General features: G+C 43.8%; 2 protein-coding genes and 1 non-coding gene across 4 annotated transcripts; all 3 read right to left on the bottom strand.

Moving 5' to 3' along the window:
• Window positions 1-1,275: 1,275 nt before the first annotated feature.
• Window positions 1,276-7,427, bottom strand: SMG8 (SMG8 nonsense mediated mRNA decay factor). The gene is made up of 4 exons (XM_066364686.1): window positions 5,465-7,427; window positions 4,614-4,759; window positions 2,847-3,719; window positions 1,276-1,868 (listed from the first exon to the last, which is right to left on the bottom strand). Exons 1-4 carry the CDS (start codon window positions 7,221-7,223, stop codon window positions 1,671-1,673), a joined length of 2,976 nt encoding a protein of 991 aa, XP_066220783.1. The 5' UTR covers window positions 7,224-7,427; the 3' UTR covers window positions 1,276-1,670.
• Window positions 1,912-2,075, bottom strand: LOC136396228 (U1 spliceosomal RNA). The gene has a single exon (XR_010749622.1). It is a non-coding gene; the product is annotated as a U1 spliceosomal RNA (small nuclear RNA).
• A 5,117-nt stretch (window positions 7,428-12,544) lies between the features above and the next one.
• On the bottom strand, window positions 12,545-26,829 carry PRR11 (proline rich 11). Of its 2 annotated transcripts, none has more exons than XM_066364712.1 (10): window positions 26,708-26,829; window positions 22,857-22,989; window positions 21,329-21,479; window positions 20,976-21,098; window positions 18,546-18,809; window positions 16,436-16,534; window positions 15,966-16,078; window positions 15,664-15,723; window positions 15,480-15,576; window positions 12,545-12,734 (listed from the first exon to the last, which is right to left on the bottom strand). In XM_066364712.1, exons 2-10 carry the CDS (start codon window positions 22,982-22,984, stop codon window positions 12,666-12,668), a joined length of 1,104 nt encoding a protein of 367 aa, XP_066220809.1. In that variant the 5' UTR covers window positions 22,985-22,989; window positions 26,708-26,829; the 3' UTR covers window positions 12,545-12,665. The 2 variants fall into 2 exon arrangements, with proteins under 2 accessions (XP_066220809.1, XP_066220810.1); XM_066364713.1 differs by lacking the exon at window positions 26,708-26,829 and adding an exon at window positions 23,900-24,020.
• Between the last annotated feature and the right edge of the window lie 329 nt (window positions 26,830-27,158).

Genomic DNA, 27,158 nt, shown 5'->3' with positions numbered 1-27,158 from the left:
GAGAGAGAGAGAGAGAGAGAGAGGAGACAGAGAGAGAGAAGGGGGAGGAGCAGGAAGCATCAACTCCCATATGTGCCTTGACCAGGCAAGCCCAGGGTTTCAAACCGGCAACCTCAGCATTTCCAGGTCGACGCTTTATCCACTGTGCCACCACAGGTCAGGCAACATCTGTATCATTTAACAAATTGTTTCATGGTATAGGAATTAAAAAAAAAATAAAGTGTGTTAATATTTTGGATTTAAAAACTTTAGCTTGGTTTGTGGTGGTGCAGTGGATAGAGTATTGACATGGAATGCTGAGGTCGTTGGTTCGAAATCCTGGCCTTGCCCGGTCAAGGCACATATGAGAAGCAATCAATGAACAACTAAAGTGTAGCAACTATGAATGGATACTTCTTGCTCCACCCTAACCCTTCTCTCTCCTCTTTCTATAAAGTCAATAAAACCTTAAAAAAACAAAAAAAGTGCCTGACTAGGCGGTGGTGTAGTGGATAGAGCATCGGACTGGGATGCAGAGGACCCAGGTTCGAGACCCCGAGGTCGCCAGCTTGAGCGTGGGTTCATCTGGTTTGAGCAAAATCCCACCAGCTTGAACCCAAGGTCGCTGGCTTCAGCAAGGGGTCACTTGGTCTGCTGAAGGCCCGCGGTCAAGCAATCAATGAACAACTAAGGTGCTGCAATGCACAATGAAAAACTAATGATTGATGCTTCTCATCTCTCTCTGTTCCTGTCTGTCTGTCCCTGTCTATCCCTCTCTCTGACTCACTCTCTGTCTCTGTAAAAAACAAAACAAAACAAAAAAACAAAAAAGCTTTAGCTCAGACAGCATTCATTTAAAATATGGTATTTCATCAGTCCAAGAATAAAATGGTAAGAAAAAAAGAATCTAACTCAGGTAACAGAACTGTGAACCTAACAACAGGTTGAAGATAATTTTAGGAGCAGCATCTTATTTATTTATTTATTTATTTATTTATACAGGGACAGAGATAGAGTCAGAGAGAGGGACAGAAAGGGACAGAGAGACAGGAATGGAGAGAGATGACAAGCATCAATCAGTTTTTCGTTTTGACACCTTAGTGTCACATTGATTGCTTTCTCATATGTGCCTTGACTGCGGGCCTTCAGCAGATCGAGTAACCCCTTTGTGAGGCAGTGACCTTAGGTCCAAGATGGTGAGCTTTTGCTCAAGCCAGATGAGGCCGCGCTCAAGCTAGTGACCTCGGGGTCTCGAACCTGGGTGGGGTCCTCCGCATCCCAGTCCGACTGTGCCACCGCCTGGTCAGGCAGGAGCAGCATCTTAAGTAAAATCGCAGTTAAAACATAATTTTAGCAAAAACTAATTTCTGGCTCAACATGATTATGCAATACTCAGTTCTGATAGAAACATGTCTTGTTATGGACAGTGAAAGAGAAAAACAGAGGTATCAACCATGTATTTTAAGTCCTTTTTTGAGAATAACCAATGTTTATTAGGAATTTGCAGTCCCATTGACAATAAATATCAATAATATCATGAAATAGAACAATTATTGTCCAAATAATGAACTCCTGTAACCAAAACACATTTTGGATTCAAGAAAACACGGCATACACAATACCAAGAAAACACCCCATATACAGCAAAAACAAAACAGTTCAAGTTTAGGATTGAATTGGCTGGAAGTCACTTACTGCGTTACAGCTTTTAGAACCCCACGGAGCACCTTGTAACTCATTAAGTGCACGTTCTCCTTTGGAGGGAAACAAGGTCCTCTCTCTGTCACATATGCATAAGGAAACCTCAAAACCCAGAGGCCATCCGGTGGGAGAGTGATTTCTTGTTTTTCTGGGTGGAATATTGGACATGGTGGTGGGCCTGGTTGAACCTGAAAAGCATAGATAAAATAATCTTTACTTTTTTTTTTAACCCAGGGGAGAGCGCGAACGCAGTCCCCCACTACCACAAATTATGCAGTTGAGTTTCCCACATTTGGGGAAATCGCAGGGGTCAGCACACTCGGAGTGCAATAAGTGAGCCTCACCCTGGGAAAACCACCTGTGTGATCATGGTATCTCTCCTGCCAGGTAGGTGTAATCTTTACTCTTTTCAATAAAAAACACCTGAAAGATAAATGCCTAAACAAACAACAGGTTTCTCAGTAATGGGTACACACCTAACTCTAATCATATTCAATACTACTTCATTATTTAGGCTCAAATATTATCCTGCTTTTCTACAGATAGTTAACATCAAGTGAACCAATCGATATGAACTGATGGCATGAACTGATTAACACACAATTTATTTTATTTATTATTATTATTATTATTTTTTGTATTTTTCCTAAGTGAGGAGTAAGGAGGCAGAAAGACTCCCACAAACACCCGGCCAGGATCCACCCGGCATGCCCACTAGGGGGCGATGCTCTACCCATCTGGGACGTTGCTCTGTTGCAACTGGAGCCATTCTAGCACCTGAGGTGGAGGCCATGGAGCCATCCTCAGCACCAGGGCCAACTTTACTCCAATGGAGCCCTGGCTGCGGGACGGGAAGAGGGAACTAGAAAGGAGAAGGAATGATGGAGAAGCAGATGGCGCATCTCCTGTGTGCCCTGGCTGGGAATTGAACCCGGGACTGCCACATGCTGGGTCAATGCTCTACCACTGAGCCAACCAGCCATGGCCACACAATTTATTTTTCAAAAAAAAAAAAAAAAAAAAGAATATTAGACATAAAAAGTATTTAAAATTAAGACCTGTTCAGTGAAATAATTATTTTGATATTATCTTGTACTTTTTAAAAACAATCAAAATAAGCATCAGCATGCTTTGTTTCTAAAAACAGAAATGGTTGTATTTCTTACCTGAGGCATCAGGATTATCTGCAAAGGAGCATCAGGAACCACAACAAAAAGCCTCATAAGTTGAGCATAATGTGGTTTTAGCCCTCTACCCTGAGATGAGGACAGAATATATAAGGGCATATCACTATTCAGGGCTTTTAAAGCTGATTCCTTTGGTCCACTTCCCAGTACTTTCATTACTTTGTCAGGTCCTGAGCACATAAACCTCCGACCTCGAGAGTCTTCATATTCAAAGCCCACGAATGCTCGCGCTATGTCATCTCGCCGTCTTCCTCTTCCCATCACAACTGCACTCCTCTTTCCAGGGACAGCTTTATTTGGAGCAGGCCAAGAATTTGTGTCTAAGTCTCCTTCATCTTCAGCTCTAGTCCTGATGACAATGTCCCAAGGCATAAGATAGTTTGTTCCTGGAATGAAGCCCTGTTGGTCCAAACCCGTATGAAAGTTGTAAGACTTAGCAGGGCCTAGTTTAACCAAAGACCAGCTGGAGAATTTGGGAAGGAGACCTTTCGGGCAATTTGAATGCAGCATGCCTGGGAGATACTCAACTGTGGATGCCTGTCGATCAACCAAGTTTGGTCTCTTCTCAGTTTTTGCTTCTCCTTGACCATGAACTTCTGGATTATCTCCTCCTGCTTGTGGATCAGCTGGATAGGTACCTAAGCTACCTGTGGATTGGCCTAAACTCAACGCTAAACTCAGACTTGTGCTATCTCCTTGGGTTTGAGGTTCTTTTTCTTTAAGTTTATCAGCATCTGCATCTGGAGGGGCAGGAGAAGATTCATTTTTGGCAGGAGCAGGATCTGGAGTACTTGGTTCAAATACTGGGAAATTGATATGATCCAATTTTCCACAACATTTTTCTTCCAGAAGCTGTAGAGGAAGAAGGAAAAAAAAACAACACCTGTGAACTTTTCATTTAAAACAACATATTCTTGGTCCTGGTTGGTTTGCTAAGTGGATAGAGCACGAGCCTGGCGTGCAGAATTCCTGGGTTCAGTTCCTGGTCAGGAGAAGTGACCATCTCCTTCTCTCCTCCTCCCTCTTCTTTCTCTCTCTCACTGCCAGTGGCTCAACTGGTTTGAGTGTCAGCCCCTGGCATTGAGGATAGCTCAGCGGGTCCCAATGCGTCAGCCTCAGCCACTAAAGCAGCTCTATTGATTCGAACAATTGGCCCTAGACAGGGTGCCAGGTGGATCTACCTCCCATCCTCTCACTTAAAAAACAAAAACAATGCCTGACCAGGCAGTGGCACAGTGGATAGAGCGTCAGACTGAGATGCAGAAGGACCCAGGTTCAAGACCCTGAGGTCGCCAGCTTGAGCACGGGCTCATCTGGTTTGAGCAAAAGCTCACTAGCTTGGACCCAAGGTCACTGGTTCGAGCAAGGGGTTACTCGGTCTGCTGAAGGCCCGCAGTTAAGGCACATATGAGAAAGTGATCAATGAACAACTAAGGTGTCGCAACTAAAAACTGATGATTGATGCTTCTCATCTCTCTCCATTCCTAGCTGTCTGTCCCTATCTATCCCTCTCTCTGACTCTATCTCTGTCTCTGTAGAACAAAAAACAAAAACAACACATTCTTCACTTTAAAAAGCAAGATCAACAATGACTAAGCAAGTAAGTACATATAAAAAAATTTCCCTTATCTACATATCACACTGCAGTTTTACCTTTTTTGATACGTCTGAAAATATTTGTACTCAGTTGGTAGTTAACAAAAAAACAAACAAGAAACCAAGAAGAAGAGAAAAATCCAGGTCTACCTGATAAAAGTCATAGTTAGCTGCCTTGATATCAAAGGGATCATCTCGAGGTGCTTGTTTCCTTCCACAGTTACAGGCGCCAGTGGATCGAGCTCGGCTGTTGTGATACAGCACAGGAGGGTTTCTATCAGCCTCCGGCTTTTCTCCTGAGAATGTGAGTCACTATTAATTCCACACCCACAACATGGAGTCAAGTTTATTTTGCATTCTATAGCATCTAACCCCCAAATTTCTCCAAATAATACTTTCAGAATGAGGGGAAAAACCCCAAAATACCAAACCTTGACTAAACATATTAACAGAACAAATAAAAATATATTAGAGTTTCTAAGTAAATTTTATCATTATTATGGTAACCTTACACTTCATCATATTCATTTTAGTTCAACAAAAACTGCAATATAAAAATGTTCATATGAAATTTCTGAAACTGTATTATTTAACAGTTCTCATTTACTAATCTTCTAGGGTTTATTGTTTAAATATGATAAAATAATTAGTAGCCATGGCTGATTATTTCTTCTACAGCAGGAGAAAACTTAAATCTGATGTGTCTACATTTCCACAGGGCTCTTTTAAAATATCAGTCTAGCCTGACCTGTGGTGGCACAGTGGATAAAGTGGAACGCTGAGGTCACCAGTTCAAAACCCTGCACTTGCCCGGTCAAGGCACATATGGGAGTTGATGCTTCCTGCTCCTCCCCCTTCTCTCTCTCTCTCTCTTTCCTCTCTAAAAAGTGAATAAAGACTTAAAAATATCAATCTATGGTGAACAAATTCTCTTAGAACAAGAATAAAAACATAGATCCAAGTTTTGATTTCAAAATGCCAAAAAAACTTATATAAGCTACCTGATTTAGGTAATGAGTGAAATTTATGTACACAATGTTGATCAGTTAAACTCCTCTCCTCACAGAGCTGATGGCCATTGCTCCAGAACTTGTAGCAGTCCTCGTGTAACTGCATGGCGTATTTGTGAAAGGCTGGCCCTTTAGCGTGTTGGCTGTATACTCGTAGAGCCTGGGCAAGTTGATTCTTATGGACAGTCATTGTGTAATTATGAGGCAAATTTGACTGATAGGCACTATGGGCCATGGGTAGAGCTTTTTGGCACCGGTTTTCTGAGAATTTGGTGTCAATATCCAAAAACCCTTCCAAGACTTTAATACTGCTTAAAATCTTAGATGTTATCTCCCCAGTGGGAGATGCCAGGTCCTCCTCTTTGCCATCAATAGCTACTTCATACAGTTTTGAAGCTGCTGAGATCCACTTCTGGTAAGTGGGAAGTTCAAAATGGGAAGGCTGTGGGTTCCTGCCCACACTGTCATCAAAACCTTTCTTGCTGAGGACTAGCTCCACATGCTGCCATAGAAATTCCCGAAGAGTGAAATCCACTAGCTGCCCTGAAGAACTGGAACTGCTGCTGTCAACGTGGAAAGAAAGTTGTTGTCGGGCGTGCTGCCTCATCACCTGGTATCGCCTGGGACCAGAAAGGGATGTAGGCACCAGCAAAGACTCAGGGTCCTTCATAGTACAATGACTCCTAAGTTGGTCCAGCAACATGCCTACTGGGTCCTCCTCCTGGCTTCCTGGAACTATGTACACAAAAGCTTGGTTGGCAGGCACAGTAAAGAGGCAGTTGATACTCTGGTTAGTCAATACACGACTCTTCCGGAAGATTCTATAAATCTGGTCCTCCAGGGCATGCTGCAGTCTCCTTTTGGGAGAATGCTTCTTGGGCTTGTCTGGATGAGCTGGGTCTTGGTTTCGAGGGGGCTCCACTTTGAGGGCTCCATTAAGTTGAAAGAGAAAAAGGAGTCTAGGAGGGCAAGGTCGGCAGTTGAGTTTCCAGTCTTTGCCAACCGGACAATCCTTAATGGCTGTTTTGAGGAGTGGTAGTACTTTCTGTCTCAGTCCATCTAGGGCTCTGAACACTCGATCATAAGTAATGTCAAAGGAACAAGTGGGATGGACCAGCAGCAGAATGTGACAAACCGAGAAAAGGTAAAGGAGACTGAGGCACTGAAGTTTCTCTTGATGTTTCCAGAACTCGTGCGCTTCTGCATGAGGTAAAGAGAGGCCACCTCCAGCTTCCCCGCTCTGAAGGGCTCGACAAGCCCGCAGAAGCTGGGAGTTGTCACAGATGGAAGTGAGAAGGAGATAGAGAACTTTGCTTTCCTGATTGTAATAGGCCTGCAGCAGGCTGTAGTCCTGCGCGCCTGGCTCAGTTTGGTTACTTTCCGCGGCAGCTGCACCTCCCAGAACTGGATCAGCGGCCCCAGCCCCAGGGTCCCCGGCTCCACCAGCTTCCCTGACAGCGCTGGCCTCGCTCCTAATTCCCGGCTCAGGGTCCCCAGGATCTTGGTGGCGAAAAAGGGGAAAGACCTGTCGGTCGCACACCGTGTTCACAAGCGAGAACTTCTCGGAATTCAGTCGCAGGGCCGTTTTGCCGAAGATTCCCACCACGCAGATCTCATCCTCTCGCCAGGGAGGCTCCGGTCCGCTAGGCACGCTCCCTTCGCCCTCTGGAGGGGCTTCCTCCGGGATTTCAGGGCTGTTCCAGGCTGAAGCTCCCATCAGAAGCTCTCGCAAGCTGACAGGACCCGCCATGATGCCGAAGCTTCTCTACAATACTTCCGGTCCGCTCGGTAAATCCAACCGACTTTCGTTCAGGTTTGAAATCCTCTTCCGCGGCTGCAGTTCCTGCTTTCCTCTCACTTTAGGTTCCGCCTCCCGCTCCTCCCCTCCTAGTTTTTCTGCAGTTTTCCCTCGTCTTGCCCTACAGCGGTTTAAGGTTTTCCTTAACCTGAGGCTGGAGAAATTGAGATATCACACTAGTCTGACCAGGTGGTGGTTCAGGGGATAGATCCTCGATCTGGGAAGGTGAGGACCTAGGTTCTAAGTGAGGTTACTAGCTCAGTTAAAGCGCAGAGTGGCCGGCTTGAGCCCAAGGTTTCTGGCTTGAGCAAGGGGTCACTGGCTCAGCTGGAGCCGCCCCCGCCCCGCTCCCCAACAAGGCACATATGAGAAAGCAATCAATGAGCAACTAAAGTGCCACAACTGTGAGTTAATGCTTCTCATCTCTCTCCCTTCCTGTCGGTCTCTGCCTCTCTGTAAACAAACAATTTATGACACTGCACAATAACAAGGTTGAATCTTAAAAGTGTTGATTGAAAGAGGGCAAAAATACACCTGGCCTGTGGTGGTGTAGTGGATAAAGCAGCGACCTGGAACTCTGAGGTTGCCAGTTCAAAACCGTGGGCTTGTCTGGTCAAGGCACATATGGGAGTTGATGCTTCCCGCTCCTTCTCTCTCTCTTTCTGTAATGAATAAGTAAAATCTTAAAATAAAAGACAAGAATATATAACAAATGGTTTTATTTTATTTTATTTTTTTGTATTTTTCTGAAGTTAGAAGCGAGGAGGCAGACAGACAGACTCCCACATGCGCCTCCCCCCATCCACAGGCATGCCCACCAGGGGGTGATGCTCTGCCCATCTGTGGCGTTGCCCCGCTGCAACCAGAGCCATTCTAGCGCCTTGAGGCGGAGGTCATAGAGCCATCCTCAGCGTCAGGTCCAACTTTGCTCCAATGGAGCCCTGGCTGCCGGAGGAGAAGAGAGAGACAAAGGATAAGGGGAAGGGTGGAGAAGCAAATGGGTGCTTCTCCTGTGTGCCTTGACCAGGAATCGAACCCGGGACTTCCACACTCTGGGCTGACACTCTACCACTGAGCCAACCAGGCAGGGCCACAAATGGTTTTATTTATATAGAGTTCAGAAGCAAGTAAAATAAACCACAGCAGGGGGCGGGAACCTATGGCTTGTGAGCCAGATGTGGCTCTTTTGATGGCTGCATCTGGCTCACAGACAAATCTTTAATAAAAAAATGTTAAAAATATAAAAGATTCTCATGTATTACAATCCATTCATTTCACGGTTCATGTTCATGGTTGCGGGACAACACCAAGTTTTTATTGGATAATGCGTAAGGTTCACTGGTCGTTGTATGGCTCTCACGGAATTACAGTTTAAAACATGTGGCGTTCATGGCTCTCTCAGCCAAAAAGGTTCCTGACCCCTGAACCACAGCATAATGATGTATACTTAGAGGGCAAAAGCCAGAAATATTTATTGTAACAAGCATATCAGTAATTAGTTTTAGAGGAAAGAGATTATAATAGGGGAGGGAGACAAGGTTTCTAAAGACATTTATACTGTCTTTCTTGATGGTTAGATGAGTGTTTTATGATTTGTTAAATTATACCGCTCACAAAAATTAGGGGATCAGGGAATGTGCAGATACTCCAGTACTTTCAGCCTTTTCTATAGTGCATTTATTTTCACTGAAGAAAAGTTGGTTTTGCATCTCATTTGCATACCTGAACAACTTTGACTTGTTTTTCTGATGTACTTGTTTTTAAAAAAAGCTTTTTTATTGCTTCATATTTATTTTGAAATATCCCCTAATTTTTGTGAGCAGTATATTTGTTTTATATACTTTTCTCTATGTGCTATGGTTCTAGTGAAAACATAAAAAAGAAAAACCAAAGGTTTATTTTTTATTGCTCTTTATTTAAAAACATAACCAGATGTACCCTGGTAGTTAATATTCCCAGGTTGTCATTTAGTCTCAAAATAAACATTGGGAACATATGATCAGCAAGAGAGCCATAGTGTTTACAGGATTCTCAAATAGCTACAATAAAAAAACCTGGGCCCTGGTGGGTTGGCTCAGTGGTAGAGCGTCGGCCTGGCGTGCAGAAGTTGCGGGTTCGATTCCTGGCCAGGGCACACAGGAGAAGCGCCCATCTGCTTCTCCACCCCTTCCCCTTTCCTTCCTCTCTGTCTCTCTCTTCCCCTCCCGCAGCCGAGGCTCCATTGGAGCAAAGATGGCCCGGGCGCTGGGGATGGCTCCTTGGCCTCTGCCCCAGGCGCTAGAGTGGCTCTGGTCGCGGCAGAGCGACGCCCTGGAGGGGCAGAGCATCACCCCCTGGTGGGTGTGCCGGGTGGATCCCGGTTGGGCGCATGCGGGAGTCTGTCTGACTGCCTCTCCCCGTTTCTAGCTTCAGAAAAAAACAAAAAAAAACAACCCAAAAAAACAACAAAAAAACCCTGTCATAAAAATTAATAAATTATGCAAAAATTAATAAATGATGTAGAATACATTCTAGGACTTGGTACAATGGCAAAAACAACTTTACAAATATTTATAGGATTTCTATAACATTTTATATTATGAACTTTTATTCTACAGGAATGATCAAATCAGTTAAATTAAATTGATATAATACACAGTTGTTTATTAATATTATAAACATTCTGAGTGCCTCATAAAATATTTTGTACGAATACTCAATTGCTTTATTCTCAATGATCATTGCCTTTATTCACACAAAATATATATTAAGCTAGCGGGTTAAAAAAGACTTCTACTGGAAGCACATATGTTTCTTAACTTTATTACCTATTGAATTTTTATCTATAAATGTGCTGTAAACATAAATGTAGATGATGTAAAAACAAAAGTATCATCAGTGGTCTGCTTTCTAGTCTGGTGACTTTTATAACACTATTCGGCATCTCAGAACAATATTTATCTGTGGAAATACAACCATTTCTGGGAAATTGCTAAAATATCTTTTTAGCCTAAGCCAACCAGGGGATATTTCAAAGATATCATCTATGTAGCTATCTCCTCTCAGGCTAAAAAGTAGTGATGATGTGAAACCCTTTGGTTTCTATCCATTAAGAACTTCCATCCTGCTTGACCTGTGGTGGCGCAGTGGATAAAGCGTCGACCTGGAAATGCTGAGGTTGCCGGTTCGAAACTCTGGGCTTGCCTGGTCAAGGCACATATGGGAGTTGATGCTTCCAGCTCCTCCCCCCCTTCTCTCTCTGTCTCTCCCTTTCCTCTCTAAAAAAACTCCAAAAACAAAGAACTTCCATCCTTACTTTTGGAACTTCAGTGAAGGTTGCAGTGGCAAAGATAATTCTGCACATTCACACTCACACTAATGAGAGTTCCTCTTCCTCCATGATACTTAGAACATTAACGATGAGGATCCTTGGGAAGCTACCATAGGGTCTGCTAAGTAGGCTCGTCTGACAAATGGGGGGGTTCCCAGAAATACTTGGCAACTTTGTAGGGGACTGACTCATAGGACCACCAAATAAGTTACAGAATGCCCAGTTAAATTTGGATTTCAGATAAAGAATTATTTCTTTTTTAGTATAAATATGTTCCATGCAATATTTCAGATATAATTATAGTAAAAAAAAAACTATTCATTATTCAATGGGTCATATTTATTTTATTTTATTTTATTTTTTGCATTTTCCCAAAGCTGGAAACCGGGAGGCAGTCAGACAGACTCCCGCATGCGCCCGACCGGATCCACCCGGCATGCCCACCAGGGGGCGATGCTCCGCCCCTCTGGGGCGTCACTCTGTTACATCCAGAGCCACTCTAGCACCTGAGGCAGAGGCCACAGAGCCATCCTCAGTGCCCGGGGCCATCTTTGCTCCAATGGAGCCTAGGCTGCCTGCGGGAGGGGAAGAGAGAGACAGAGAGGAAGGAGAGGGGGATGTGTGGAGAAGCAGATGGGCGCCTCTCCTGTGTGCCCTGGCCTGGAATCAAACCCGGGACTCCTGCACACCAGGCCGACGCTCTACCACTGAGCCAACCGGCCAGGGCCTCAATGGGTCATATTTATATTTAAAGAATATTTATTGTTTATTTGAAATTAAAATCTGGTTGGTGTCATGTATTTATATTAACTAAGTCTGGCAATCCCTGACTGGCAGAAAAGAACAAAAATCCGGCTAGGTGTGCATTATTACTGTTATTCAACCAACAGATTATTGAGGATAGGGTATCAAGTCTTAGAAAGAACCTGTTATGGACCTTGATGAATTCTTCGCAGGACACTGTAGAAAATACTAGGTTCATGTTGAAGTCTTTGTGAAATTTATATTTAATTGTATAAATACGGACAGCAGACAAAACAACAAATATCTCAGACTTCAGTGAGCCAGATATAACTATCTACCTAAGACACTAGAAGTGAAATATTCTAATTTTTAAGGTCACATTGGATCTTTTGCTTCCAAACCTTTTGGAAAATAGTTGTGTTTGGATGGAGGATGGTCTTACCTCTTAACTATTTATAATGAACAGTAATCAAATATAGAAGGTCTTTTTCATTGATCAAGTTTGTAGCACTTTAATGAATGCATGAGCCTTACAGGCTGAAATATTTTTCAATCACCTGAAAATACCCAAAATGAATGGAAACTGGGTTCTTATCTCAATGTCTAACGACAAAGTACAGATTAGAGTTATCCAGTTAAATCTGAACAAGCTCTCCACCCTAAATTGGGTAATTCCAGGACAGACTTCGCTTTGGGGATTATATTTTCCATTCTGTTCTCTTATTGATCATGTAAACTAGAAAATATTCAAATACCCTCTTTATACCACAGTGCATGTGGGCTCCACACATACTGTAATTCTTTTTTTGTTTGTTTTTTTTTGCATTTTTCTGAAGCTGGAAACAGGGAGAGACAGTCAGACAGACTCCTGCATGCGCCCGACCGGGATCCACCCGGCACGTCCACCATGGGGCGACGCTCTGCCCACCAGGGGGCGATGCTCTGCCCATCCTGGGCGTCGCCATGTTGCAACCAGAGCCACTCTAGCGCCTGAGGCAGAGGCCACAGAGCCATCCCCAGCGCCCAGGCCATCTTTGCTCCAATGGAGCCTTGGCTGCGGGAGGGGAAGAGAGAGACAGAGAGGAAGGCGCGGCGGAGGGGTGGAGAAGCAAATGGGCGCTTCTCCTGTGTGCCCTGGCCGGGAATTGAACCCGGGTCCTCCGCACGCTAGGCCGACGCTCTACCGCTGAGCCAACCGGCCAGGGCTTCATACTGTAATTCTTTAATGGAATTATTTGCTAGAATAGTTATTTATACATACTATATTTTTTAAAAAAGGAGTGAGGTGGTTTTAATTCTATATTTTATGAATCATCACGTGGAGCCAGGCAGAGACGGCATCAGTTTTGTTCATCGAAGCTGCTTGTAGAAAGTGGCAGAGTTTGAGTTGGGCTTCTAGGGTGAGCCAGCTATGAAAAAAAAAGTTTCAATTATAACATGAATTATGTTCCTGTAACCAACACAGCTCTCCTTCTTCCTCGCTAACAGAACTCAGATTTTGTGAAAGGAAGCAATGCATCCAGATTCTAAAAACCAATTTTCCCAATTTCTCTGATAGAATCAGAAGTTCCTGGATAGCAACTGTTTAAACAGATAAGGGATAGCTTAGCCAGCACACCCTCTTGTCCTTTACCCTTCTTGTCTTGTTTAGAATGTAGACATGAGGCTTCAGGAAGTTCAGCCATTCTGCACCTTACGTAAAGCCACACATTAAGGAGGGAAGAGTAGTGATGACATGGTGAACCTGCTCTACCAGTTATTGTACAAACTGCCTACTTCCCAAGGAAACATGTAGGTAAGAAAAGCCCCCATTGCTTAGGCCACTGCAGTCAGGTTTATGTTACCTAAAGCCAAATGCAAGACCTAGCTAATGCAGCTGCTTCAGAGTTCAAGGAGCGAGGAAGCTGCTTCAGAGTTCAAGGGCTAGGTGGGAAAGGCCATTCTGTGTCCAACAACAGTTTTATCTGGGCATCTTCCTAGTAAGGGACTTTTGAAGAACACAACAGATGGCACAGGTCCTATCTGTGATTTTTAATGTCGTTGCTCAATATGTGGGTACATTATTTATTATATTTTTATTTGTTTCTACATTACTCAGTCCCCGAGAGTGGTTATGAGGTGGGGCTGGCACAAAAAGGACCCTAGAGCTGAACAAGGAAAGGGAGGGGCTTAGCCCTTCAGTGAGGCCTCTGCCCTCTGCCCCTGCCCTTCACAATCTGTGGTACCACCAAGGACAGTGATCTGGGGGGCAGACTCCTATTGGATGCTCCCAAAGGAGGAAAGAGGAATCTGGCCACACCTCCAAAGAGGCTGTATAGTGACCAGGAGGACCAAGTTGAATTGGCAAGAGGGAAACTAAGCTTTCCTGCAAAAGGCATTGATTCCTAATGAGGAAACACAGGGAGGACAGTGTTGGGGTGGGAGAGCATCAGCAGGGGGCGCTGTGGTGAGCCTCTGCTTCCAGAGGGAGACAGAAATGTAAGCGTCATAGCCAGAGAGGCTAGCAGCCCTGTGTCCCTGCACTTGAGCAGGGTGGCAGAATGATGGGTGCTCCTGACAGAGCTGATGTTCGGGGAGATGACAGAGACAAATGGGGTTTGGGGAAAAATATCACACAAGGCAAGCTGATGTACTGAATGTTGGTGAGTGGTCATGTACATAGATGACAAAGAAAAAAACGGTCAAGACCATTTCCTGTCAAGTCTGCATGATCTGACTCCTTGCTACCTCTTCATTCCTATCCGTCCCCACTGTCATGCTAGCGCTCTCTGTTATAGCCAAGCTGACCACTGTTCAGTTCCTCTGACAGGCTGGGATTCCTCCCACCACAGGGCCTTCTCACATGCTGTTCTTTTTGCCTGAAACTCTTTCTTCCTTGACATCCATGGGGGAAACACCCCCAAACCCCATAGTTACCCTTCCCTGTTCATGCCTGTTCATCCTTTAGTCTTGCCTCGTCACTTCTTAAGGGAATCCTTCCCAAATCATCCAGCTAGATCAAGTTCCTATATAGCTTCCCAAAGAACCCTGTTCTTTTCCTTCACAGCACTTACTTCAGAGCAAAATTATACATATATGTGATGATCTGGTTAATTTCTATTTTCCCCACTACACTGAAAGCTCTAAAACAGTAGATCTGTGCTGTTTTTGCTTACTGCTGTATCCCTGGGGCTCCAGCACAGTGCCTGGTGTATAGGAAGTGTTTAGTAAATACGTAAAAAAGAAATGTAAGATAGTCATTGCTAAAGTAAAGATGATAATCCTCACTATCTCACAGAATTTTATGAAGCTTAAGTATGTGAGTGCTTTGTAAAGCATCAAGTACCATTTAAAAGTTATTTTTATGGGAGACTTGACATGGGGTGGTGAACATATGATGCAATTTATAGATGTATTGTAGAACTGTGTACCTGAAACCTGTATAATTTTATCAACCAATGTCATCCCAATAAATTCAATAAAAATAAAAATTATTGTCCTGGCCAGTTGGCTCAGTGGTAGAGCGTCGGCCTGGCATGCAGGAGTCCCGGGTTCGATTCCCGGCCAGGGCACACAGGAGAAACGCCTATCTGCTTCTCGACCCCTCCCCCTCTCCTCCCTCTCTGTCTCTTTCTTCCCCTCCCGCAGACAAGGCTCCATTGAAGCAAAGTTGGCCCGAGCGCTGGGGATGGCTCTGTGGCCTCTGCCTCAGGTGCTAGAATGGCTCTGGTCGCAACATAGCGACGCCCCGGATGGGCAGAGCATTGCCCCCTGGTGGGCGTGCTGGGTGGATCCCGGTCAGGCACATGTGGGAGTCTGTCTGACTGCCTCCCCGTTTCCAACTTCAGAAAAATACAAAAACAAAAAATAAAATAAAATAAAATAAAATAAAAATAAAAATTATTGAGAAAGCTGCTTTAGCCTGACCTGTGGTGGCGCAGAGGATAAAGCATTAACCTAGAACGCTGAGGTTGCCAATTTGAACCCCCCCAGCTTGCCCGGTCAAGGCACATATGGAAGTTGGTGCTTCCTGCTCCACCCCCTTCTCTCTTTTTCTTTCTCTCTCCTCTCTAAAATGAATAAAGTTTAAAAAAAAAGCTGCTTTAGATTATGATTCTAAATGAATTATTTTTAAAGAAAAGGAATCTAAAAAAATTTTTTTTCTAAAGGATTACCTGAAACTTTTTCCTCAAGGCCCGGGTCATTACTGGGGTCAGTCCAGTTCCTGTTTCCATATTTTCTTTATTGATAAGTGGGGTCCCACCTGGGCTCCTGGAAAGGTAATGAAAATGTCAGAAACTGTGTTTTATGCCAATTATCAAGTGGATTTACAAAGCATGAAGATAAGCAAGTTATTACCTCTCCACATCGACTTTTCTAAGTAGTTTCCGTAGGTCCATCTGACTTTTACCAGGAGTACTAATAAAATAAAGACATCAGAGTTAGAGCTTGCTAGATTTTATCATTTTCCCCAAAACAAAAGCAGCTGCTGAGTATGGCTCTGTTGAGCCTCTGCCTCAGGTGCTAAAAATAGCTCGGTTGCAAGCACTGGCCCCAGCTGGGGGTTATTCGGTGGATCCCAGTTGGGGTGCATGCAGGAGTCTATCTCTGTATCTTTCCTCCTCTCACTTAAAAAAAAATAACATGGTGCAATTCCTTACATTAGGACATTTGTAATTCGAGTTGACAACACTTTGGAGTTGGGCTTCAGGGTAACACGCTGCAGGTCAGAGGCTGTAACTAGCGGAATTCGTGCCTTTGGTGATGGAACAAGCTTTAATTGCAAAATGCGACATTATTAAAAACACATTAAAATATTCAAAATGTAAACATGCTGCAACAATGAATATTTGAATGCTGAGAACGTGTAAGTTATATTCACTAATCCATGCAATTTTTAGTCCAAAGCTTGAAAGCTACCTCTTCAGATTAATGGTTGGTACATAAAACTGCATAATTAAATAATTTTGGGATATATACATTTTGAGGTCATCCATCATCCAAAACTGCTTAAATAAGACATCAAATACTTACTTTGGAATAGCATCTATACATAAGACTTATATTTTATTTCCATAAAGGGTCAACCAGGCTAATAGCTGAAAGATTATGTATATGGTTAATATCTTACCTTCTTTCTTTCATCAAAACTCTGTGTTTTCTTTAATTTCACAGTCAGTAGATCTTTAACTGTTATCTGCATGGGTCCCTCTTTTTTTAATGGTCCAGCCTTAATATAAAGGTAAAGATTAGAATTCAATTTGGAACCATGAATGCAAATCCAAATATAATTTTTAAAGACCTAGAGTTAAAAGTTAACTCTTATTTACCCTAGGAAGTTATCAGATTCTTTTCATTCAACCAAGAATTACCCAGTTTTCAGTACCCAAAGATGCTAAGGCTACTGAAAGGACTCATCAAAAGGTTCAATTTTGATAATAAATACAAGATGCAGCTATGCGTCTTCCTCAAGAGTCATTATAATAAGACAAGAGTTGAAGAATTCTTCAAATCAAAGTGAAGCTCGCCAGCTTGAGCATGGGCTCACCACAAGGTTGCTGGCTTGAAGCCCAAGGTCGCTGGCTTGAGCCCAAGGTTGCTGGCTTGAGCAAGGGGTCACTAGCTCCGCTGGAGCCCCCTGGTAAAGGCACATACCAGAAAGCAATCAATGAACAACTAAGGTGTGCAAACATGAGTTGATGCTTCTCATCTCTGTCCCTGTCTGTCTGTCTCTGTCTCTCTCTCCCTAAATCAAAGTAGAGTTTACCTGAACTATGTAAAAAGAAGATTCAGTCCTCATACAGCAAAAATGTATGAGAGTGGATAGAGCATCAACCTGGAATGCTGAGGTTACAGCTTCGAAACCCCGAGCTCGCCCAGTCAAGACACATATGAGAAGCAACTACTATGAGTTGATGCTTCCCACCCCCCTTTTCCCCTCCCTCTAAAATCAATAATAAAATCTTTAAAAAAATGTAGTCAGCCTGACCAGGTGGTGGCGCAGTGGATAGAGTGTCGGACTGGGATGCGAGGACCCAGGTTTGAGACCCCCGAGGTTGCCAGCTTTAGCACGGGCCCATCTGGCTTGAGCAAAACTCACCAGCTTGGACCCAAGGTTGCTGGCTCGAGCAAGGGGTTACTCGGTCTGCTGAAGGCCAGCGGTCAAGGCATATATGAGAAAGCAATCAATGAACAACTAAGGTGTGGCAACGAAAAACTAATGATTGATGCTTCTCATCTCTCTCCGTTCCTGTCTGTCTGTCCCTATCTGTCCCTCTATCTGACTGTCTCTGTCTCTGTAGAAAAAAAAAATCTTGAAACAAATAAAAATAGAAATGCAACATACCAAAAAAAAAACGTAGTCAGAGAGGTATACATTAGGACAAATATGACGATAGGCTGTGGATCTAACTCAACCATACAAATCAAATGTATCTATAGAGAAAACTCAGATTTGAAAGCCGGGTCATGCCTGTCTTAGTGATGCACAGATATTCTGTCCCCTTGGCAGATAAGCCAATCCTACAGAGACTGGCTCTGCAGCCTAACGGCGCTCTGCTTTAGGAACCTGAGGCTTTTCAGTCTGAGTTTACTAAGCCGTCTTTTGTTCTTAATTTGGTTTCTCTGGGAGGTTTTCATTTTGGTAAAGAGATATGCTGAGAAGCCAACAGAAATCCTCCACTCTACTGAGTTTCAGTCATTTAGCCTTAAAAAATAATAATTTTATTTCTATATCCAGCTTTTGTGACTTCTCAGGGGACCGAGTTTTATAAACACAATAATTGACATAAGAATCAGAAGAGCCTGACCAGGCGGTGGCGCAGTGGATAGAGTGTCGGACTGGGATGCAGAGGACCCAGGTTCAAGACCCCGAGGTCGCCAGCTTGAGCACAGGCTCATCTGGTTTGAGCAAAGCTCACCAGCTTGACCCCAAGGTCGCTGGCTTGAGCAAGGGGTTACTCGGTCTGCTGAAGGCCCACGGTCAAGGCACATATGAGAAAGCAATCAATGAACAACTAAGGTGTCGCAACGAAAAACTGATGATTGATGCTTCACATCTCTCTGTTCCTGTCTCCCTCTCTCTGACTCTCTCTCTGTCTCTGTAAAAAAAAAAAAAAAAAAAAAAAAAATCAGAAGAAAATATAGCTTTCCTGTAAGTTAGCCCAGTCCTAAAAGGTCACCTGTCTTGACTGCTCCATGGCATACTAACCAAAACAAACCTTAACTCGATCATTGTCTACCTGAAGGGCTTTAGCGAGACTGGGTTTCCTGAGCAGCAGAGGTGCTGTGGGTGGTGGAGGTGGAGGTGGAGGCGGAGGAGGGGGTGGCGGGGGCGGTGGTGGCGGCGGCGGCGGAGGATGGCTCGCTGGCGTCAGCGCCGTGGCAGCAGGTCCAGCTCCAGCTTCTCCAGGGGTGGTTAGCGCACAGGCAGGCACATCTGCACGTTTACCCCCCATGTGGCAGGTTTGACTACAGCTCGGACAGGAAGGATTTTCTGGGATGCTCTGAAAGAAGACATTACATTTGGCAAAGGAATAGCAGATGAGTTGAGCTCCTGCAGCTGAGAATCATTAAAGTAAGAGCTACTATATTGAATGCTTTCTCAGTCTACCATGTGCTTCATATTTTCTCATTTCTCAAGAGCTCGTTCACTGACTCATTCTACATTTGTTTTATGTATGCTATATGCCAGGCACACCGCAACGTGGGCCCTGTCCCCCACCTCAGGAGCTGACAGTCTGGTGAGGAACACAGACGTTATACACAAACAAATACACCAAAACCAGAGTAATGCAATAAGAGTAATGAACTGAGGTGAGGGCATGAAGAGTAAGAAGCCGGGGGAGTGACATTTAGCCACGATCTGGAGGGTGGGTTGAGATTTATCATGTGAAGGGGAGATGTGGACTGGGGGAAGCGAGTTCCTAGCTGAGAAAACATTTAGCAGCCAAAAATCTAGTACATTCAAGCACGAGATAAAATGACCAACGGGCTGGAACATGGCCACATGGACTTACTGCGTACACCCACCTCTCCCCCACCAATCACTTTGTAAAGTTTTAACCCCTAGTACCTCAGAATGTATTTGGAGATAGAGTCCTTAAAGAGGTGATCACGTTAAAATAAGGCTAATCTGGTGGCTCACGCCAATCTGACTGGGCTCCTTAAAACAGAGGAAGTTTGACTGTACAGGGGCCACCAGGGATGGGCGTGCACAGTGAAGGACCACATGAAGATCCAGTCAGGAGGCAGGCCAAGGCAGGAGGCCACAGGGAATAATCAACCCCACCTTGATCTCGGACAGCTAGCCTCCAGGACCGTGAGAAGGTAAGTAAGCCACTCTGTCTGCTACTTTGTTACGGCAGCCCCAGCAAACAAATTCAGTGACAAATTATCACACATTTGTGGCTTCAAATAATCAAAATCTATTTTTCCACAGTTTGGGAGCCTAGAAGTCCAGAATCAGGGCCTCAGCAGGGCCGTGCTCCACGTCAGGGTTCTAGGGAAGACTTCGTTCCCCGCCTCTTCTAGCTTCTCCTGCTGCCAGCATTTCCTGGCAGAGGCTGCGTCACTCCAGCCTCTGCCTCTGTGGTCCCATTGGTCCTCCTTTTCTGTGTGTTCTGCTCTGTGTGTCCCTTTTGTAAGGACATTGACCACTGGATTTAGAGTCTACCCAAATAATTTAGGATGATCTCCTCACCTCAAAATTCTTAATTTTATCTGCAAATAGCTTTCCCCGCCAAATAAGGTAATAGTTACAGGTTCCAGGGATTAGGACTTGGACATCTTTTTGGAGGCCATTATTCAGCCCACTATCATGACACCATCCCCATTTTACAGATGATCAAACTGAGGCCTAAACAGGTCAGGTGACTTGTCGTTCCCCCTCTGGCTAGTTCATCCTGAGGTACGTATTCTGGAAGCAGGGATATAACCTTAGAAGCTTCTCTCCAAACCAATGAGTGCAATGTTTATTCTTTGAGTTTTGGATGTTGAGAATACAGGCCTTGCTCAGCAGAGTTTGGAGAGGTGGATATTTACAGGGTTTTTCTCCTGCCTGTATCAATTAAGACAATAAAGACACCCTGAGCATTGCAAAGAGGGAGGATGTATTGTAGGCAGTTGGTTCCGCCGTTGATGGAAGAGTCAAGAAGCACAGGGGGCAGTGGGGAAGCCCAGAAGTTAGCAGCAGCAGAAAGCTCTGCATGCCCTGAGACCAGAGACCAGAGGGACAATGGAAAGAGCTGTAGAACCAGGTCTCTGGAGTGAGATAATCCCCGAGAATCAAGGAATGTGGCGGACTTACCTTGTGAGAGCTGGAGTTTGAGAGACAGCTACAACTGTTGCTGGAAAAACCGCCCAATGCAGAGAGAATGAAGGGGAAAACCTCCTCCCTCGTCTCTCTCATCAGTGTCCACCATTAGCCCAGCACAAGCAGGAACCAGGTGGCGCAGAGCTTGGGGAACAGGGTCTGCAGGGGTCAGCATCACTGCAGTAGGAGCGGGGCCTCTAAGTTTTAAGGAACAGATTTGAGGGCAAAGTGGCCCAGGACTAGCACTCACCTGTACTCATTCCTTCTTCTAGTAAAAGCACCTTGGGATTCCTACGGGACACAGCCCCTTTCCCCTCTGACCCAATTCCAGATTTGTTTCTTATTTGACAACACCAACCTTCAGTACTTCCTGGAGCTTGCATAATTCACTTTCCAAAATGCAAAACCGTTGCTTTAGACCATGAAGTTCTCGGTGGCAGACACGGGAAGGAAAGATGGTGTCTTTCAATACATCTAAACTCTAAAATAAAATTTAAAAAAAGCCTGACTCTGATGAGCAATAAGATAAGAACAAGGAAAGAGGACAAGATAGTGGTTTGTTTGATGTATGTATTATAAAAACAGAGGCAGGCCTAACCCCATCATTTCATCTTGTTGGAGCTTAGCCTGAGTGCTGTGCTGACTGGCGCGCACACACATCATGTGCATAGGAAAACCGTGTTGCTGAAAACAGGCATGTGGAACCCATACCTGAGCCATGCAGTTCCAGCACCAGTTGCATATAGACCATACTCTATTTGTCCAGAGTTTTACTGCGTCTTTGATACTGGGAAATTTGAAGTTCCAGGATGGTCTGGGCCAGCTTCTGCTAAGTGGTGTATTTGTTAAAGGAATAACTACTCTGCAGGAAAAACAAAACCAAATTAAGCAAAACCTCCTAAGTTGGAATAATTACCTCTAATTACACAATAAGACAGTTTGATAGCATAGTCAGGAACAGAGACTACCTCAAGCCAAATTCATCAGTAACTTCTAGAATTCTGGGATTCACTGAAACAACAAGTATTTGTTGAGTAAATAATGACAAATAAAAGAAATAAAATAGTGAGCAAATAGGCATCAGGGATTCAGTAAGGAACAGGCAAAAACCCTACCTTCATGGGTTTTACAGCCTCATGGAAGAAAGTGAAACTAACTAATAAAGAATATATATGGGTTGTGAGTGAATAAATGGTAAATAGAAAAAGAGAGAGCAAGAGAGAGGGAGTGTGAAATGTGTGGAGGTGAAATTTTAGATAGAGTAGCCAGGGAAAGTCTCACTGAGAAGGGGATCTTTGAGGGGGAACCTACTGGAAGTAAAGAAGCTAGCAATGCAAATATGTGGGAGAAAAGCATTCAGGCAGGGGCAACAGTAGGTGCAAAGGCCCTGAGATGTAATCTTATTGAGGAGTCTGAGGAAGAGCCAGGAGGAGTAGGGTAGAGAAATAGAAGGGAAGAGGACTAAGAAGTAATGTCAGAGTCAGACTATAAAAGGCCTTTTGAGTCACACCAAGGGCTCCAAGTTTTACTCTGAGGGAGGAAGACATCACAGAGCTTTAGGCAGGAAAGCAATATGACATGATTTAACAGGCTCCCTGCAGAGGGGTCAAGGGCAGAAGCTGAAAGACAAATTGGGGGACTTTCTCAATATTCGGAAGAGACAGAGAAGAGTACAGTACTACAGTTACTGCTCTTTGAGGGCCTGTTTGTTTTAAATTCTTTCTGTAAACGGAGCTATGACAACAAAATGTATAAAGTATGTTATTGGGACACCTAATACCCTTGGGTTCCTAGAACTTAGAATCTCTTTCAATAACACATTTAAGCCCTGAGTCCCAGAGAATAACTGACCAAACTTGACCAAAACGAAGGTTCTAGTCTTATACCTCTCCTTCATTGCGTAGTTACCATATTATGCAATGAAGTGGATCAGGAAAAGAGAAAAGGAGTTACTGTGCACCTCCAACACAAGCCCTTGTGACTGTTACTTCATCTGAACTCTTCAACTAGGGCTGCCACACAGAATTCAAGGGTGCTCAGTTAACATTTAATTTCTGATAAACAATGAATAAGTTTTAGTATATTATAAATGTTGCATGGGACAATATAAAAAATAGTCAATGTTTAGCTGAAATTCAAATATACCTCAACATTTTGTATTTTCATTTGCTAAATCTAGTAATTTTATGCTAAACGGATGGGATTTTTAATATTTTCTCTGTTCCACATTATGTCTTACCTTTCTGCTGAAGGTGGCGGAGGGGGAGGTGTAAGTAGCTTGGACTGAAAGTGAGAAGTTTCTTTTTTTTTAAATAATCTTTTCTTTTTTGCTTTTAGCTTTCTTCTTTCTTTCTTAAACCTGGGCATGATTTCTGTAGAGAATAAAAATTTTTAATTTTTTTCTTGAAGAATACTATATACATATAGAAAATGCACAAATGTTAAATGTATCATTCAATGAATTATCACAAGTGAACACACCTGTAACCACCACCTTGGTTAGGAAATAGGTCATTACAAGCATCCCAGAAGTCCCCTGGGACGTAGAGAATTTTTTTTTAATTTATTTTATTTTTATTTTTTATTTATTCATTTTAGAGAGGAGAGGGAGAGACAGAGAGAGAGAGAGAGAGAGAGAGAGGGAGGGAGAGAGAGGAGAGAAGCTGGAAGCATCAACTCCCATATGTGCCTTGACCAGGCAAGCCCAGGGTTTCGAACCGGCGACCTCAGCATTTCCAGGTCGACGCTTTATCCACTGCGCCACCACAGGTCAGGCCGTAGAGAATATTTAAACCCAGATTTATACTATCTCTAGAGACATCTTGGCTTTGGCATTGCATTACTTTCTAATTTTGTTTTGCTTGTCTTGCTTTTCTTCATTAAATGAATTTCCCTTTCTTTATAACAGAGAAAATACCTATAGTTGGATGACGGTATGTTACTCAAAGGAATTAACTTTCTTTGCCAGTAACGTTTACTGAGCATCTACTGTCAAACTTGTAATAGAAGAAAGAAAATTAACTGTTTATTGACTGCCCGTTGAGTTTTAGGCACCTTTACATACATTTTCTCAGTGAATCCTCTCTATCCTACAAGATATAATACCTAAGGAAGGGGATTTTTATTCTCATTTTTACATAAGAATAAACTGAGGCTTAGAAAGGTTAAATGATTTGCCCAATGCAGTGTAATAAAGTATTAAGTCCAGACCTATAAACCTCCAAAAACCATGTTCTTTCTAATATATTGTGGTGTAACAGTAGACAATGAAATAAAAATTACCCCAAATCTGCCTGACCAGGCGGTGGTGCAGTGGATAGAGCGTCGGACTGGGATGTGGAGGACCTAGGTTCGAGACCCCGAGGTCACCAGCCTGAGTGCGGGCTCATCTGGTTTGAGCAAAAGCTCACCAGCTTGGACCCAAGGTCGCTGTCTTGAGCAAGGGGTTACTCGGTCTCCTGAAGGCCTGCGGTCAAGGCACATATGAGAAAGCAATCAATGAAAAACTAAGGTGTCACAACGAAAATTGATGATTGATGCTTCTCATCTCAATCCGTTCCTGTCTGTCTGCCCCTATCCATCCTTCTCTCTGACTCTCTCTCTGTCTTTGTAAAATAAATAAAGAAAGAAAGAAAGAAAGAAAAAAAAATAAAAAGGAAAAAAAATTACCCCAAATCTAAGACATGGGTGTTTCAAAACATTTATTTTAAAGCATTTAAAAACACTAGTATATTTTATATTTCATTCCAGATTCTTTTCTTAAGAAGATTAAGTAAGAGCTGGCTTGTGTGATGTTCCCGGTTCCAGAGGCCTGCAGAACTAAAAATGATCTCAATGGCTAGGTCTCCTTCCCTTCAAACTTACATTTGAATAGGAATCATTGGTCTTTAAAATAGTCATTTTACTTTTGTTCACCCAGTAACCTGCCAGCACTTGGTACTGCAGCTCTAGGCTTGCTGAGTTCTCAGATTCCACTGGCTGAAGAACTTACCCGCAGTCCACAGTGGGCTGTAAAAACTGAGAAGTGGCTTAATTCTGAGAGCTTTGGACTTGCAGAGGGCACCCTAATGGCAACATGTGACAGTGCATATATTAACAGCCTCCCAGAAGTAAAGATTCCTTTTTTTTTTTTTTTTAGGTGAGAGGAGGGGAGATAGGCAGACTCCCACATGTGCCTCAACCAGGATCCACTTGGCTGCCCCCGTCTAGGGCCCATGCTCTGCCCATCTGGGGTTATGCTTGCAACCTAGCTATCTTTAGTGCCTGAGGCGCAGGCTCCATGGAGCCATCCTCAGGCCTGGGGCCGATGTGCTCAAACCAACTGAGCCATGGCTGCAGGAGATGAAAAGAGTGAGAGAGAGTGAGAGAGAGAGAGAGAGAGAGGAAGAAAGGAGGGGTGGAAAAGCAGATGGTAGTTTCTCCTGTGTGCCCTAACTGGGAATTGAACCTGGAACATTCATATGCCAGGCTGATGCTCTACCACTGAGCCAACTGGCCAGGGCCAAAGATTCTTAATAGCATCTTACTGAACTAATTTCCAGATCTCAAATTAACAGAGCATTTTCCTCAGTTCTTTGAGGCTTGAAAGACATACCAAAATTAATGGATTTTGTGGCAGGCAGTTAGAAATGAGCAGAGCAAGGACAGGTGGGTGGAGAATAGCCTCAGACAACCCCCAAGCAAGCCCTTGCATCACCACTCCCTTCAGTACTAAGGCCTAGAGATAACATCTAGGCCAGCATTTTTCAACTGATCTTGTCTGAAACACAGGTGACATGGGACACCATGGTCAGGACCAGCTGTGATGACTAATGACCCCCTGCATTGGTGTCAATCAATCAGTGGGTACCACAATCCAGAAAGACCACACCTAGAAAGCTGATTAATATTCTGGTGAGACCCTCCCTTGGACCTCCCCTAAAATCTCAGCCCTTAAAGGCCCTTAGTGTCTGGCCTGTGGTGGCGCAGTGGATAAAGCATTGCCCTGGAACGCTGAGGTTGCTGGTTTGAAGCCCTGGGCTTGCCTGGTTTGGGCACATACAACAACTAATGAACAACTAAAGTGAAACAGCTATGAGTTGATACTTCTTGTTCCTCCGCCCCTCTCTCTAAAATCAAATAAAATCTTTCTTTTTAAATTTTTTTTTAGATTTTATTTATTCATTTTAGAGAGAGGAGACAGAGAGAGAGAGAGAGAGAGAGACAGAGAGAGAAGGGAGGGTGGAGCAGAAAGCATCAACTCCCATATGTGCCTTGACCAAGAAAGCCCAGGGTCCTGAACCGGCGACCTCAGCATTCCAAGTCAACGCTTTATCCACCGCGCCACCACAGGTCAGGCTTATCTATGCTCTTGAGGTTGTTTACCTTATTTTACCTATATAAGTGAGAAATGCTATAGATGTATTACTGATCATCTTCCCCCAACTTCACATTGGAGTTCAGATAATGAATCCATTTCCGTTACCAACCAGTTCAATTGATTCCTTTTGCACATCCATAGGGCTATTTCTGGTACTTACACATATTTAATTTTACATTTTATGCTGTAGAACATCACTTTTTTAGTTCCTGGCTCTTATTTTCTAAAGAAATTACAGCTCCTTAAACCCTAGTCCAGCATAGTAATAGGTACAATATTGACACTCAAAACGTTGGATAGTAAGACTCATAGTACATATTACTGTACTATGCTCCTGTATCAAGGAGCATAGTACAGTAATACTCCTTGCATGAGAATCACTGGTAGGGGAAAGGAATCTTGTTATAATGCATATTGATTCACCAGGTTTGGGTGGGGCCCGACACTCTGCATTTTTAACAAGCTCCCAAGTGATGCAGGTGCCGTAGGTCCGTGGACCGCACTTTGAGTAGCAAAGATGTAAAGGAGTGTGCAAAAGGAATGCAGATGCTTTCCTCAAAAACCTGATTTGTAGAATGTTAATTAAATAGAGAAATACAGTTAGCGCTCCATCTCCCCTCCGAGTCCAGCTGAAGTCCCCACCTCCCTAAACCGTAAGAACACAAGCAGCAACAGGCCCAGCCACGGAAGACACGAGCCCAGGTAACAAAGGAAGATATCCCTGCACTTACTAGTCTAAGAGCCCGGGGATTGCAGGCAGTGGCTTCTCCCTCGCCAAGAAGAAAAATTCAAAATTAAAACCTTACGGTGGAGGAACCAATCATAGCCATGATCTCTCCACCATTAGTTCTCCCAGTAACGTAGGGGCACAGACTGGCTTGTGATTGGCTGAGACAGCAACACGCTCCGACCAATTAGAGCTGAGGCGCTACTTGTAAGAAGAAGGGGAAGGCGGGAGCGAAGGGGAGGAGGAGCAGGAGGGGAAAGAAGGTGTGTCACTTCCTTTATACTTTTTGTGGAAGCCTTTGTGTAATTGGTTGGCTCTTCTTCTAATAGCACCAATCGCGATCTTCTCCGCTGTGCCCTAACCATGAAATTGTAGAAAGAGATGAGGGTGTAGCCAATGCAAAAAAGAGTGTCCAGCAGCCAATCCTCCTGCGGCACTTTGTGGTTTTGCCCAAC

This window comes from Saccopteryx leptura, chromosome 2, assembly GCF_036850995.1.
Source record: "Saccopteryx leptura isolate mSacLep1 chromosome 2, mSacLep1_pri_phased_curated, whole genome shotgun sequence".
NCBI lineage: Eukaryota > Metazoa > Chordata > Mammalia > Chiroptera > Emballonuridae > Saccopteryx > Saccopteryx leptura.
The sequence above is the reverse complement of the archived record's forward strand: the minus strand, read 5'-3'. Positions and strand labels throughout refer to the sequence as shown.